The sequence below is a fragment of the Hemiscyllium ocellatum genome, chromosome 20 (assembly GCF_020745735.1).
Source record: "Hemiscyllium ocellatum isolate sHemOce1 chromosome 20, sHemOce1.pat.X.cur, whole genome shotgun sequence".
NCBI classification, from domain to species: Eukaryota; Metazoa; Chordata; class Chondrichthyes; order Orectolobiformes; family Hemiscylliidae; genus Hemiscyllium; species Hemiscyllium ocellatum.
The window spans coordinates 39,174,191-39,190,393 of NC_083420.1; the positions used below are offsets into that span (position 1 = coordinate 39,174,191).

At 45.1% G+C, this 16,203-nt stretch overlaps 1 protein-coding gene across 1 annotated transcript in view; it reads right to left on the minus strand.

The window, feature by feature from the left end:
• The window catches only part of LOC132825469 (transcription factor 20), a 48,588-nt gene that overhangs the window by 4,349 nt on the left and 28,036 nt on the right, over positions 1–16,203 (minus strand). Inside the window, exons 3-4 of the mRNA XM_060840777.1 lie at positions 3,126–8,539; positions 417–510 (exon numbers count right to left, since the gene is read on the minus strand). Coding sequence (XP_060696760.1) covers positions 417–510; positions 3,126–8,513 — 5,482 coding nt within the window. The 5' untranslated portion in view covers positions 8,514–8,539. The remainder of the gene's footprint in view (positions 1–416; positions 511–3,125; positions 8,540–16,203) is intronic.

The window sequence follows — 16,203 nt, forward strand, 5'->3', positions numbered from 1 at the left end:
TGGAAAAGCACAGTAGGTCAGGCAGCATCCAAGGAACAGGAAATTAGACTTTTTGAGCATAAGCCCTTCATCAGGAATGGGTTATGCCCGAAATGTTGAATTTCCTGTTCCTTGGATGCTGCCTGACCTGCTGCGATTTTCCAGCAGCACATTTTCAGCTCTGATCTCCAGCATCTGCAGTCCTCACTTTCTGCTGGGTCAGATTTGTGCCAACAGTATCAGGTTCAATCCCCTTTGGGTGCATTCAAAGTGCAATGGTGGAATGGTAGAGATTGTGACACTGTTGAACCCATATTTGGGCACAGAATGGAAGGGGATTTATGTGTTAAATTTGTGTCACTGTTTACTGACTAAAGCTGAGGTAAACAGAGGGAAGAACAGTTTTGATAATTACTGAGAGATGGTGTCCTCCTTACCTGACTCAATGGCACAGATATAATGATATTTCTGATTGCACCCCTTGGTGTAGCAGCCCAGAGTGGCACCCGCCTGCTCACACGTGGAACATTTCTGTCAAGAAAGAATAAATACAGCACAATTCTTTTGTTAAAAGAAGCAAATGGACCTAAGTTTCACTTTCCAAAAATGATACAATAAACAAGTCCTGAGCTCTAAAACCACTGCTTCTACTCGCATGTGCACCAGGGAAGCAACCCGTGAATAAAAATACGTGTGTTTGGTCCAGCAGAAAGATTGCAAGGAACAAAGTTGGTGGAGAGTAACAATATTTTAAAGTGGAATTATCTCCAACCCTTCAAGAGTGCCTTGTCTCTCTGGCTCTGGCCTTTTGTGCAGACATTTTCTCTTTATTCTACCAGCTGCCCAGACCAAGCAGGGAATTTCCTTCCTAAAGCCTTCTGCACCCTCCCTCACCACATCCCCCAATCCTCCTTTAAGAAGCTTAAAACCTGTGTCATGTCACCTGTCCCAATGTCTCCTTGTATATCTCAGTTTGTTAAGACTTTGTTAGAAACTTTTCCAATCAAGCACTTTGGTTCGTTTCATTATTAAAGCTCATACAGTTTTTATTGTCCCAGGACCCACCGTTAATCATTTTGCTCTGTATCTAATAGCTGTTGTTTACATTTCTGAAGGACCCGAGGCCCATTTACTACACAAAATGGACTATATTAAGTTTTTTTTTGTCCCAGCTCTCAGGATGTAAGAATAATTATTTTTGGCTCATCTAGTTTGACAAGGGTAGATTATTAGTCATTTCTACAGCGTAAAGTACCAGTGTGATACTGGCTGGGATTCTCACTCTGGGAGAAAAAAAAACTTCAAATGCAGTGATGGAACATAAAGATACAATTACCACTCAGCAGGAAAATAATCTGAAGTGGTTTGATCAAACTCCCACAGCATGGGCGCCAGAGAAAAAAAAATTATTTGTACTGTCTTACTGACGCCACATGCTACAAGCTACTTCATATCCTTCTATGATCAAGAATTACATTCGCCACCCCGTTTCTCTTAGCACCAATACTCAGTCCAAAAAAAAGGGTTAGATTACTTAATGTTGATGAGATGTCCATTCATAAAAAATACTGGGATGGACCTTCCCAGAAATGACGAAAAATTAAACTAGCCTTTCTCTGCAAGGAAACAGTAACACCATTTTCTGAGGAAGGGATTATGAAATATAATCCAAATAAATTGGAAACTTAAAAAAAAATCTCCAAAAAGCAGCCGTTTGAAAGGGAAAATTTGCAGGCCTTTTAAAGAGTTGAGAAAGGGCACAATGAGCCAAGTGGTGTCATTCCCTGTTATATCACACCAAGAGTCTGAGGTAGAACCAATGCGTGCATTTTCAAGGCAACATGAAAACAACAGTAAAATGTCATCCCTGAAACTGAGAAACTGTTAGGACTTAATGAACTCGAATAGAGAAAGATTACCTTTGCATACCTAGTTGGTAGCAGGAGATTTAAAAATAGATTTCAAGATTTATACAGGACAAATTGTTAAATGCTGCAGCACTGGAGAGGGGCCGGTGACCTTGCTACAAGGCTTAGGGAGGAAAGAGAAAACTACCTTATAATGATTTGACTCTGGATTGTACAGCACAGAAGGCCATTTGGTTCACTGTGCCTTTGAAAGAGCTATTCATTAAGTCCCACTCCCTTGCTGCATTCCAAAAACCTTTAACTTTAAAATTTCTCAAGTATATTTAAGATACTTGAAACTTCCTTTTAGTGTTTCCTCACAATGCTTGTTTTGAAGGCCCTATAATGAGACTGTTGTGCTGAGGAACATAAGCAATGCATTTTGGCTGCTTCTCTATACTTAACCTTTCTGGAAAAATAAGGGAGGATCTCATAGGAACTTGTAAAATTCTAACAGAACTAGACAGGGTAAATGCAGGAAAGATGTTCTTGATGACTGGTGAGTCCAGAATCAAGGTTACAGCCTAATGATATAGGGTAGGCCATTTAGAACTGAGACGAGGAGAACTATCATCGCCCAGAGAATGGGTGAGCCTATGGAATTCTCTACCACAGAAAGTGCTCAGGATCAAAACACGGAATATTCTGAAGGAAGAGGTAGACACAGTTCTTTGAGCTAAAGGGATCCAAGGCTCTGGAAACAAGGGACTGAGTTGGATGATCAGCCATGATCATGTTGAATGGTGCAGCAAGCTCTACACCTGCTACACCTGCTGCTATATTCTATGTCTCTCCCCAGACTCCATGCCACCAGCTAGAGGGGCCTGAATTACCTCCTGAAGCTGCCTTGCAGTCTAATATCTGCCTGGGGGAATGGAGAATTACCTTCACTTGTGCTGTTATTGTCGGATGGATGGTCGATAGGGAGTGCACTACTGTGATTCCAGTCTGCCATCCCTCAGGAATCCCCCGCTTCCCTATCAAAGGCCAATGTGGGGATTTTCAATCGCTTTACTCTAAACTGGACTCAAATTTGCACACAAGAAGGTAAAGGGACATTGTTCTAACCCAGATAACCCTTAAAAAAGAACTTAGTAGTTCCAGCGTGACTGTATTATTGTATGCCTCGGACTCATGCACAATGTTATTATGGTCACTTTGCAGCAAGTTCAGTTTTGTGGTGCTTGCAGAGGCAGTATGTCCCGGCCCCCGACTAATGATCGGAGTTTCATATCTCACCATCTCGCTGGCCATCTCCACAGCCTCCTGCAAACCGTACAGCTTCCCAGCAGCCAGGTACACTCCACTGGTCCACACAGCACAGGCTCCGTGTAACCAATGCTCATGGGGGTCAAGGGGTAGCTCAGGGGCCTGCAGATCCTCCTCTGAGCCTGGCTTCTTCTTCACTTTCTTTGGCTCAATGTCTTCAGCCGTTTTCTCACAGCAGTAGCAGCTCAGCTTTTTGCATTTTTCTCTCGAGCTAGTCCTAAGCGGGTTCTGATCTTCTACCTCAGTTGCTTTCTCTGGACTGAATGGAGCCTTCTCCAAACTTGGCGGGACCTCTGCTGTAATACTGACAGCACTCTCGTTGTCCGAGTCAGCAACCTTTGAGTCCACGGTGAGCTCGTCTGGCTTCTCTTTGATTTCACTCTTTATCTCTGACTTCCCCTTGACATGTTGGCTCTTTGTCACTGGTGGTATATAATCCTCTGGGTAATAGGGTCCAAAGAGATCTCCGAGCTCCTTGTGATTCTTGGGTCTTCCACATAAGCAGCAGACCAGGCAGCCTTGCTTGGCGGAATCGAGCACCACTGGCCCTGGTAACATAGCTGAAGATGTTGGCAATGTCTTGCTGACTGATACAGGGGGCTGTGAGAACGAAGATTTTTTCTTCATCTTTTGGAACCTGGACTGCTCCTCCGGCAGGGTGTTAATGACTGTACAGATAGACGATACCTCATTGCTCTTCTCAACACGAATATAAGGAGAAAAGCTCTTGGCGTTGTTCTCTGCTCTTGGCATCTTATACGACACGTATTTTAATCGTATCACTGGCTCTTTGGTTTCCACGAGGGGAAGGTTTCTTCTCTTCAGTTGACTTTTTCGTCTGTGGGCAGCTTTTGTACTCTTGCTCCCTTTGAGGTGCTTTCTTCTTCTTCTGCTGCCTCGTCCAGCAGGCCTTCTAGCTTTAGAATTACTCTTGGCTTGTTTGACCTTTTGACTTCCTGCCTGGTGACTGCGCCTCTTTGGGGGTGGGGCTTGCCTCTTCAGCTCCATGTCACCTGGAGGATGCTCCAGCTCTTCATTGGGGCCTGGTTCTGAAACAGAAGACAAAATAGAAGAAGGGGAGGCAAGCTGTTTCCCCTCTTTCTCTTCTGTGGTTCTGTCCTTTGGAGAAAGTTTCCCACTTTGCCAGTCTTCTGCCTCCACACTTTCTGGTTCTACAGATAAATTTCCATCAGCCTTCGCTTGACTACTGCTGTTCTCCTCAGTTGGCGACTCTGTTTCCTCTTTGAGTCTCTTGGATGTGATAAGGCATTTCTTATTCAACTCCACCAGGGCAATCTTTGAAGAAGCATCTTTGGCTGTCACTTTGTTTTGCTCAACTAACGTCTGTTCTACCTCATTGCTGGAGTTCTCAGTGAGTTTCTCTTCTTTCAGGGACAGGATCTCATCCAGGGTCAAACATGTCACATTACTATCAGAATAGTTGCTGCAAGCAAATGATTTTGAGTTTGGGGAGGTGATCTTTTGCACAATTGCCTCTAGTTTTAGGCCTCTACCTTTGCGAGGTGGTAGAATCTTTGTCTTCGGAGGGGTCTTAAGAGAGAGAACAGGCTGGGCACCACCATCAGTGGCTGTTAGCGCTTTACTGAGGCAACGTTCTGTTATCCCTTCACTGTTCTCTCCTTGGATGGGTCTGGCCATCACAGATTGAGCTGTTGGGTGACTGCTCTCTGATGGACATGGGCTGGCCAGAGGTTTTAGTTTCTCTGTCCTTGTGTCGTTAGCCTTCAACATCTGATGCTGCCGTTTAGCCGGGATCAGTGAAAGGGTACAGTAACCTTTTCTTTTCAAAGGGTGTGTTAAGGGACATCTTTGGTCTTCCTGGCCCCCGAGCCTTAAAGCTGAATTTCGTGCTTTTAATCTTTCGCCTGTCATCTCCTCTGTGACATAGTCCAGTGCCTCTTGTCTGGGGGTTGGTTGTCTTTGAGGCTTGGGCACTGAAGAACTATTTCTGGTGGTCAAGCATCGACTGGGGACAGGATTGCAGCTCTTGCGTTGTTTGACATCTTTTTGCAAAACCATTCCCTGGGCCCGAGTTCTGGCTCTCAGTACAACAGATTTATATGAACTAGCCTCTTGGCTCAAGCGCTCTTGGCTCTTTATCTGTTGCTCTGGATGAAGACCGTAACTGGGTCTGCTCAGCATGCTGCTGGGTCTGGTCAGGTGAGCTCTCAGATTTGGATTGGAACCTCCCTGTCTTTGGATTAGACACTTGTCTGAGTCGGAGTTCACCCTGTGCCGGGAGCTGCAGCTTGTTTCCCTTGGACCATCGTCCCGCTGAGCAACCATCCCCTTCCTCAAGAGAGCCCGGGACTGGACACTCACCTCAGGCTCCAGTAAAGCACTGGAAGAGCGAGTGCACATTCGAGTAGGCTCTGAGACACTGAGAACTTCCTGGGGCCCTCTGTTTTTAGCTCGCTCTCGCTGGGACCCCAAACATCTCAGCTTGCCAACCGGCACTACCTTGAGGGGCTGGATGTTCTCTGCTGGTTCAGGTGGGGCATGGTCTTTGCCCCTAAAAGTGGCTCCTTGCCCTACTCTGGATGACACTCTTCGGACCCTCAGCCCTTTGCTCTCCGGCATCTTCGAGGGAGCATTCTCTATCTCGGTCAGCGCCGAGTTGACTACCTCAGAGGGCAGTGTTGGGAAACCCAGAGGCTGGGGCATGGCCTGTGGCTCAGGGACTGTGCCCTCCCCGGTATCTTCGCATTTGCCACTTTCACCGTCAGGCTTCATTTCGGCTCCTGCTGGATCCCCTTGTCCAACTTTGGGCTCAGCACCGATTGCAGGTCCCACATGGATGACGGAATGTGGCAGTAAGCGAGGGGCAGGACTGGAAGCTGCTCTATCCTCTCCTCTCTCAGTGCTGCTCAGCTTGTCCTCTGAGCAGCTACATTCCCCTTCAGAATGTGCAGGGACCAGTTCCTTAACACTCTGACGTGTGGGGGACACGTCACAGATAACAGATTTTCTTACATCCTGTAAAACTGCACTTCCCTTTGACTCCACAGCGAGCTCCTCATCTTCTTCCACTTTCATCCCCGTGCTCTCAATTTGCTCCACGGTAGACACTCTCTGCTCAGAGTTACTGATCCCACCGTTCTCTGGCTTCTCCTCCTCATTCCCTTCTCTCTTGTCTTCCATCTCTGGGACGAAGTGTACAGCAGCCAACTCCTTCTGTAATGCTCTCTGCTCCTGTTTGAAGTTGGCCTGGAGTTTCTGAAGGAATTTCTTCTGAACGTCACACTGTGACAGGTTGGCATTGAGCTCCTCCCACCCCAGGGGGGTCTCCTTCCCTTTCGGATCTGGCAAGTCAAGTGCCTTCAGTTTCTCCAAATCCTGAGGGCCTCCGGGAATCTGGGAGGAGTAGCATTCATGGTTATTGTTAGACACCAGGCTCTCTCTGTAATCGCTTGCTAAGGGCTGGATTGTGTTACTGCACTCCATGGGGTGGGGGAAAGCCTGGGATTCGCTGTAAGAGGCATCACCAAAACCCTCTGTCATCATCGAGCAGTCACTCTTCACTGTGCTCTTGTTGCAATCAGACACAAGGGCCTGGCCTTGACCAGGCCGTTTGGTGCGGATTAAGTGGCCTGCAAAACTCTCAGCATTGTACAGATTGAAATGTATCCCTTTACTTTCTTTGTCCCCTCCAAAATGGTTAAATTTCAGTTCTGCCTCCAGCCTCTCCTTGGAAGAGTCCTTTAGAATAATAACACTGGAGGATTTCATGTCCTCCTTGGCAAACAGGAGAGTTTGTCTATCAGTAGCCAACTTCTCAAAGTCTGCCGACGCCAGGCAAGCTTCACCACTCTGGGCAGAGTTGTCCGACTTGGAGTCTGCGGCCATGTCGTTGGATGAGGCAACCGAGCAGGACAGAATGGTATCCAGATTCTTTCTCAAAGCATCCAGGTTGGCAGAATTCCTGCAGTGGCCTTGGAAGAATGGCATTTTGTCCAGTTGCTCCTCAGAGCTGCTGGAGTAGTCTCCCTCCTGCAGCTCAGCTTGCACTGACTGGGGTGTGCCCAGGGCTTCTTCAGAGTACAGGCTCTCCTCAGAGCTCTTCAACTCCTTTAGGATTTCCGACCTTTTCGGCAGGCGTTTGCCCATTTTCCTGTGAGGGGCGAGGGTGTTGGAAAGTAAGAGCTGCTGCACAGTCCTGGGAATGTTTTCCACCTGAGAGCTCAGAGCGACAAGGCTGCTGAAAGCTCCATCCGACAGTAATTTCTCTGGGAGCTTTTCCTTGCAACTTGGCCCCGGGGTCTTGCTGGAGCTCTGCGTGGTACAGGTAACAGCGGGGGCCATCAGATGAGAGACATTGGACTTGATGTCAGCCTCGGTGGACTGGCTGTATTGCAGGGACTCGGGGGTGGCCATTAATGGGGAGGGGGTTGAACTGTATGATGGTGATCTTACCACCGTGGAGACAGGAGAGTGACTCGAAGTGGGGCTGAAGGTTTGATAGAACTGCTCAGGAGATTTGACTGGGGCGTCCGGCTGATAGTACACTTGAGGTGACTGATTGAGAAGGTGCATCTTTGCTTGGTTATGATACTGGAGGCTGTGCTGTTTGACCTGAGTGGCCTTGTTTTGGTCATAGCCCCCGCTCTTGGCCATGCCAGCTTTGTAAGCATAGCCAGCCTGGCTGGGGTAGTCCGATGTGGCCGCACTCTGCCTCTCATACTGGGAACTTGCTGGCATTTGGCCATAGCCATCATATGGGCGGGAAGGTTGGCTGTAATCCTGGACAGTGGGATAGGAGCTGGGCGAGGACTGAAAGGTCTGGTTGAACTGGGCTGGCCTGGCAATGTAAGGGGAGGCTTGGCCCATGATGGACTTGTGGTGGGCCTGGTGTATGAAGTGGCTCTGTTGATTGGACAGTGCAGGAGGGGTCCTGCCAGCATTGCCTTGCATGTGCTGCTGTTGGTAAGCAGCGGCCGTGGAAGGGGCAGAGCTTTTAAAGGCAGAGTCCTGGCCGTACTGAGAGAGCCCTCCCACTGACGAGGCTTGGGAGCCCCATTTCGGAGCTTGGCCTTCGCCCTGATACTGCCTGGAGTACGCTCCACTCTGGTAACTTGATGCCGCACTCAGAGCTCGAGCCTGTGGCTGCTGAGCAGAGGCCTGTTTCACGCCACTGTAGTAAGTGCCCGCGGTGTTGCTGCCATAGCCTTGGTACGACTGCTGGTTGTAATACTCCTTTGACGTGATCCCATGGGCCTCGTAGCTTTGAGCAACTGGATTCTGCTGCCTGTAGCTGTCTAACCGAGATGAGTCAGCCCGGACCTGCTGGAAGGTCTGCTGGTTACTTTGGAAAGCCCCGGGATCTCGGAAGGACTGCATGGCCTTTTAACTTGTGTCACTGGTCCCTGTGAATGAACAAAAACCATACAGAACAATAAATATACTTGCCATCTTCTGCTGATAAAAGATTGCAAAATTGCCTCTGACAGCCTCTGATGTGGTAATTGCTCTAAAACAGCTATAAATAGTTCTCAGTTCAGTCTTGCATCTGATGTGAAATATTCTGTACAATACACTTGGCCTCTCATTTCTGTTAATAACAATGGTATATTCTTTAGTGGGAGCTGGGGCCTTCTATCCTTTGTCTCCTTCATCTGGAGACACTAGGAGTATGTTCTGGAGTGCACCAAAATACTGAAACACATAACCACAGTGAAACACAAAAACTGGGCAGATAGAGCAATAGTCCCTTTTCCATTGCTATAGAAACCGGTCAGGCACTCTCAGTGTTGCTCTACACAGTACAGGTCTGGCCCATAGCCCCATTCCTGTGCTGCAATGGACACCAGCCTTTTTCTGGATATTAAACACTTGTACATTGTGTCCTTGCAAACACAAACCATTTTCAGATACCTTTAGAATAAAATGTGAATATAACCTGGAATGGCAAGCGTAGTGAGACACAGCATGGTATTGTATAAAAAGAAACTGATCTGTATTCTATTTCGTGTAATGCCAAATCCAAACTTTATGTTATACACTTTTACAGATGTTATGAATAAAGTGCATATTTGGGGAAAAAAATCTTTGCCATAAACAGGGATCTGCAGTCTCTGTAATATACATAAAATACTTTTCCATTTTTGTTAATTTCTGATGTATACACAAATCCAGTCTCTGATAATCTGTTGTGGTCTCTTTACACATAGTTCTTTTGTATCTGATAATCTACTGTAGTACTGTGTTTACTAATCTGAAATGCCCAAGTCTTTGCTAAACTCTGTGACAGAGTCTGCACTCTCTACTGTTCTGTTATACATATAGCATCTTGCAATTTCTGTTATAGCGCATAATTATCCAGGATCTGCAATCTTTATTATTGCCTATGATATACACAAGGGCCTGTTGTCTCTGTTGATCACTCAAATTATATACATAGATCTGCAATCTCCACGATTCATTATAATAAAGATAAAAATGCATTTATATACTGCCTGTCACAACCAGCAGGCAATAGAAAGTGGCTTGACAACCAATAAAATACTTTAAGCATTGGCATTGTTGCAATTGAGAAATAGTAACAGGCAATTTGCACACAGCATGCACCAAAAAAAATCAGTGATAATGACCAGATAAACTATTTTTTTAGTGTTGACGGAGGGGTAACTATTTTTTCAAAATAGTGCCATGGAGTTTTTTACACTCACCTGAGGGAGGAGACAGGGCCTTGGTTTGTTGAACAATCACCTGAAAGACAAGAGCTGCAACATGTGCACTACTCCCTCAGTATTGTACTGCAGAGTTAGGCTTTAATTTTTATCCTCAATGTTTAGACCGTCCTTGAACTGAGCACTTTGCAACTCAGAGGAAATACTGCTACCACCAAACAGAGCTGCAGTCTGAGCTGTTCACTATAACATACACAGGGAACTGCAGTCTCTACTATTCTCTATAATACACAGGATCTGTAATTCCTGTTATTTTCAATGAGAAACAATGGTCCACCAATATCTGTTCGTTTTCTGTAATTTTGACAGGGTTTGCAAAGGCTTGTATCTATTATTGGAGAATAACATGGAGATAGCAGATGCCTTTTCTACTGGCAAGCCTGGCTGTTACAATATCACAGATTGGCTGAGTTTGATTTCTAATCATCCGCCTCTCTGCTCCTTGAAAGCTGATACCAGAAAACACATCATTGTGTTCACTGCTTTGTCATTATGCGGCTGCCTGTGTGCACCATTAGCATTTTAATCTTTCCAAAGTACATTAATACATGCACTTAGAGAGGGTTATGCTGCTGAGAACCAACCACAGACACAAGGCGACAGTTAGGAATAAAGCTTCTGCCTGGACTCATTTTCAGCTCACAAGCCAGAGATTTCGATCAGCATTGAAAATCAACTCTTCTATTGTTCGATGATATTTATCTTTATGTGAACACATATTTCCTGTTGATTAATAAGGGGTGATGTTGGGCTCAAGGGAGAAGTGATGGGGTAGTAATGTCAAGCACTCCCAGCCAGCACTTAGCAGGTCAAAGCTCAGAGTGAAAGCTTCTGTTCGACGCAGCACTGAGCTTGGGGGAGCAGCCTCCGCTGTGCCAACAGGACATTCTATTAATGTGTTGTATGAACTCTCTGGGGTCACACAAAGGTTCAGCGCATGAGCAGAATTTTACTATCTACCTAGCTCCACAGTTAACAAGCAACACATTAATGTTTCAGCCTTGGATCGTTTGGTAATATGTGCATCTCCAGCAGCAAGTTGAGTGCTCAGGTTAGACTCCAGACACTTGAGCGCATAATCCAGTCCGTGCTGTCATTTCAACGAGACATTAAACTGATTCCCTATCTGTTCTTTAATTAACAGAAACAAACCCGTAGCACTATTTTATATAACAACAGGGAGTTCTCCCTGGTTTCCAGGACAATATTTTAACTCAGAGCTGAAAATATGTTGCTGGAAAAGCATAGCAGGTCAGGCAGCATCCAAGGAGCAGGAGAATCGACGTTTCGGGCATGAGCCCTTCTTCGGGCTCATGCCCGAAACGTCCATTCTCCTGCTCCTTGGATGCTGCCTGACCTGCTGTGCTTTTCCAGCAACACATTTTCAGCTCTGATCTCCAACCATCTGCAGTCCTCACTTTCTCCTAGAATATTTTAACTCAATCAACATCACAAATAGCAAGTCATCACATTGCTGTTTGTGGGAGTTCATTGTGTGAAAATTGGTTGATGTGCCATCCATATTCTAATAACGACAACAATCCAATAGAAGGCAAATAATTGGCTAAAGCAGCACATTGATGCACTGAGATGGTGAAAGGTACTCTATAAATGCAAGCTCCTTCTACAATTTTAATTCTTAAATTCCTCTATTACTACATGAAATTAGTTACACTTTGACAATAGCATTTATACAGCTCAATTAACATTGAAAAATATTTTTTAAAAAGGAAACATTTCGGCAGAAATGGATACCAAGCCCTCAGGATGTTAGGAGAGGTGACCAAAAGCTTCATTAAACAGGTTAGTTTTAAAGAGGGTCTCAAAGGAGAATGGGGAGGTAGACAGATGGAGAGAACTACAGAATCTGTTATTTTAAGAGCTGATGTAATAGTCAGCTACAACCATTCTCACCTTGGAGTTAAATGATTGTTGGTGCAAATTTCACTCCAGAGACTAAACTGACACTTCAATCCAGTTATGAAGGAATGTTCCCTTGTCAGGAATGCTGTCTTTTCTCACATTTCCTTACATTATATTAATGGCTACACCTCAAAATATTTTTGTTTCATTCACTGGATGTTGGCTTTCCTGACTAGGCCAACATTTATTGCCCATCCCTAACTGCCCTCAAGAAGGTGGTGTTGAGCTGTCTTAGAGTCATAGAGATTTACAGCATGGAAACAGACCCTTCGGTCCAACCCGTCTATGCCGACCAGATATCCCAACCCAATCTAGACCCACCTGTCAGCTCCCGGTCCATATCCCTCCAAACCCTTCCTATTCATTAACCCATCCAAATGCCTCTGAAGTGTTGCAATTGTACCAGCCTCCACTACTTCCTCTGTCAGCTAATTCCATACACATACCACCCTCTGTGTGAAAAAGTTGCCCTGTAGGTCTCTTTTGTAACTTCCCCCTCTCACCCTAAACCTATGCCCTCTAGTTCTGGACTCCCCAACCCCAGGGAAAATACTTGTCTATTTACCCTATCCGTGCCTCTCAAGATTTTGTAAACCTCTATAAGGTCACCCCTCAGCCTCCAACGCTCCAGGGAAAACAGCCCCAGCCTGTTCAGCCTATCCCCATAGCTCAAATCCTCCAACCCTGGCAACATCCTCGTAAATCATTTCTGAACCCTTTCAAGTTTCACAACATCTTTCTGATAGGAAGGAGACCAGAACTGCATGCAATATTCCAACAGTGGCCTAACCAATGTCCTGTACAGCTGCAACATGACCTCCCAACTCCTGTACTCAACACTCTGACCAATAAAGGAAAGCATGCCAAACGCCTTGTTCACTAACCTATCTACTAGCGACTCCATTTTCAAGGAGCTATGAACTTGCACTCCAAGGTCTCTTTGTTCAGCAACACTCCCTAGGACCTTACCATTAAGTGTATAAGTCATGCTAAGATTTGCTTTCCCAAAATGCAGCATCTCGCATTTATCTGAATTAAACTCCAACTGCCACTTCTCAGCCCACTGGCCCATCTGGTCCAGATCCTGTTATAATCGGAGGTAGCCCTCTTCGCTGTCCACGACACCTCCAATTTTGGTGTCATCTGCAAACTTACTAACTGTACCTCTTATGCTCACATCCAAAACATTTATGTAAATGACAAAAAGTAGAGGACCCAGCACTGATCCTTTTGGCACTCCACTGGTCACAGGCATCCGTTCTGAAAAACAACCCTCTACCACCACCCTCTATCTTCTACCTTTGAGCCAGTTCTGTATCCAAATGGCTAGTTCTCCCTATATCCCGTGAGGTCTAACCTTGCTAATGAGTCTCCCATGGGGAACCTTGTTGAATGTCTTACTGATCACATCTACTATTCTGCCCTCATCAATCCTCTTTGTTACTTCATCAAAAAACTCAATCAAGTTTGTGAGGCACGATTTCCCACACACAAAGCCATGTTAACTATCCCTAATCAATCCTTGCCTTTCCAAATACATGTACATCCTGTCCCTCAGGATTCCCTCCAACAACTTGCCCACCACCAACGTCAGGCTCACTGGTCTATAGTTCCCTGGCTTATGCTTACCACCTTTCTTAAACAGTGGCACCACGTTAGTCAACCTCCAGTCTTCCGGCACCTCACCTGTGATGTAATTTTTTTTAAGTTAAAAAAAACCCATATCCAATACTGAATCAGGAGTATGATTCAACCTATAAATATTCCCCAGAAAATGCAATTTCAGCTACCTACTGTTCGTGGCCAAGTGCTTGAGTGGTGTGAGAAGGTAATTTTCTTACAGCTGTTTTGCTCAACAGGAGTTTGTCTCTTTCCTAGTCCAATCCCAGTATAAATGTCTTCGTGAACGATTGCTGTCCATCTGGTTTAGGTAGACCAACAGTACTGTTAGGGAGGGTGGTCCAGCATTTTAGCCCAGTGACACTGAAGGAGTGGCAATATTATTCAAGGGAGGGGAAAGTAAGTGGCTTGGAGAAGAATGCACAAGTGGTGGTATTCCCATATATATCCCATCCTTATCCCTCCAGATGGTAATGGTCATGGGCTTTGAAGGTGCGAAGGAGCCTTGAAGAATTTCGGCAGTGCACCATCTTTTCAAATCTGTAGAGATGCTACACACAGCTATTACTGAGCACTAGTTGTGTATAGGAGTGAATATTTGTGGATGTGGTGCAAATTAGGTGGGCTGCTTTGACCTAGACTGTACCAAGCTTCATGAGTGTTGCTGCACTATTCAAGCCTTGGATATGGTAGCCAGGCTTTGGGGAGTCAGGAGATGAGTTATTCACTGCAGAATTCCTAGCCTCTGACTTCATTGGCAGTAAACCATTTTGGGATGTTCTGACCTTCTGAAGCACATTATAATAAGAGAGATCTTCTCTTCACTTTGAATCTATAGAATTAGTCACATTTCTCTGCTCTTTCCTGGAATCTTGCAAATTTTTCCCCTTCAAATATTGACTGATCCACGTATTTCTCCAAAAGAAAAGTACAATTTGGAACACTCTTCCACATACTCAATCAATTGTTAATTTTAAAACGGATCTGATAGATTTTTGTTTGCAAAAGGGATCCAATATATTGAGTTTAGCCACAGATCAGCCATAATCTGATTAAACAGCAGAACAGCTGCCAAACGCTAAATTGCTTCCTCGTATTCGTATGAATCTGGTTCCAACAAACTTTCAGGTAGCCCATTCCAAATCATCACATCTTGTAGCAATAAAAGTCCTCATATTGCTCTTAGCTCTTTCGCCAATTAGTTTACATCTGCATCCTTTCATTACCAAGCCATCTTCCACTGAAAATAGTTGCTCCTAATGCACTCTCTCAAAATCTTTCATGATTTTGAACACTTAAAATAAATCTTTCCTTAATGTTCTCCACTCTTAAGACCACCAGCAGCAAACCTCAGACTTTTCATTGCCCATGATTTTCTAGTAAATCTCTGCGCCCTACATGCAGCTGCCAATATAGCAGAGAGAAGCACCCTCAAACGCAACAGTGCTGAAACTAAATGCACATGGCTGTGCGAGGTGGCTGCTGGATTAAAGCAGTGGAGGGAATGCTGACAGATTTTATCCCTTCAGGATATCTGTTAATAAAATGCAATCCGACTATTAAAAGTCATGTCACAGAGGAGTTGCATGCAGACCACTTAACCGAGCGACATAGGCAGCTGGAGTGGTGTGAGACCCATACAGATAACGGGCACAGTGTGGGGTCAAGGTCAGTGTCAGCACTTTACCCGAAGCTGATTAAAACATTCATCTAGCCCTGGAGGCCAGCAGCAAAATTACCTGCAGACAGATAAAATACACAATCATCAGCAGCATGCTTAGAAAGATCTCTCTCCTGGTTCTGTTCTTTGGCTGAAGGAAACAAAAATAAAGGCAACAAAGAAATAAAGACAAAGGGGAAAAGAGAGAAAGGAAGAAGCAGGGAGAGGCGTATAGACAGATTGAATTTCCCTTCTAGAGAGTGGAAATCTGGCTATAGTTAATGAAGACTTAACAATTCTGCACCTTCCCAACAACTCATTAACCAAGTGCAAAATTTCTCATGTGTGCCCCTGTCTCGTTTGTTCCTTCTCTCTCTTAGGTTAGGCGGGGTATTTTTTTTAACAGTTTCCCCCAGCTCCGCCCAAAAGGACTGTATTCAATTCTGACTGCCCATCTCTAGGAAAGATGTTGTTACACTTAAAAGGGTTCAGAAAAGATTCGCAAGGATGTTGCCGGGCTTGGAGGATTTTGAGCTATTGGAAGAGGCTTAATAAGATGGGGCATTTTTTCCTGTGAAGTGTTAAGGGGCGAGGGGTGACCTTATAGAGGTTTATAAAATGATGAAGCGTAGGGATAGGGTGAATAGCTTCACTCTTTTTCCGAGGTTAGGGGAATCCAAAACTAGAGGACATAGGTTTAGGGTGAGAGGGGAAAGGTTTTAAAAGGGATCTAAGGGGTAACTTTTTCACGCAGAGAGTGGTGAGTGTATGGAATGAGCTGCCAGAGGAAGTGGTGGAGGCTGGTACAACTACAACATTTAAAAGGCATCTGGATGGGGAGATGAATAGGAAGGATTTGGAGGGATATGGACCAAGTTCTGGCAAAATGGGACTAGATTAGGTTAGGGTATCTGGTCGATGCAAATGAGTTTGACCGAAAGGTCTGTTTTCGTGCTGTATAACTCTGAGGCTGTATGACTGTGTTGCCAGTATAGAGTTTTGCTCAAAGTTTCCCTATGAAATATCTGTCATTCCCAGGAGGATAAATGGCTGGAGATCAGTGCAACACAATCTTGGAAACCCTCCAACATGTGATTACATTTATAAATCAGCCTAAACCAATCAGAACTTCTAAAAA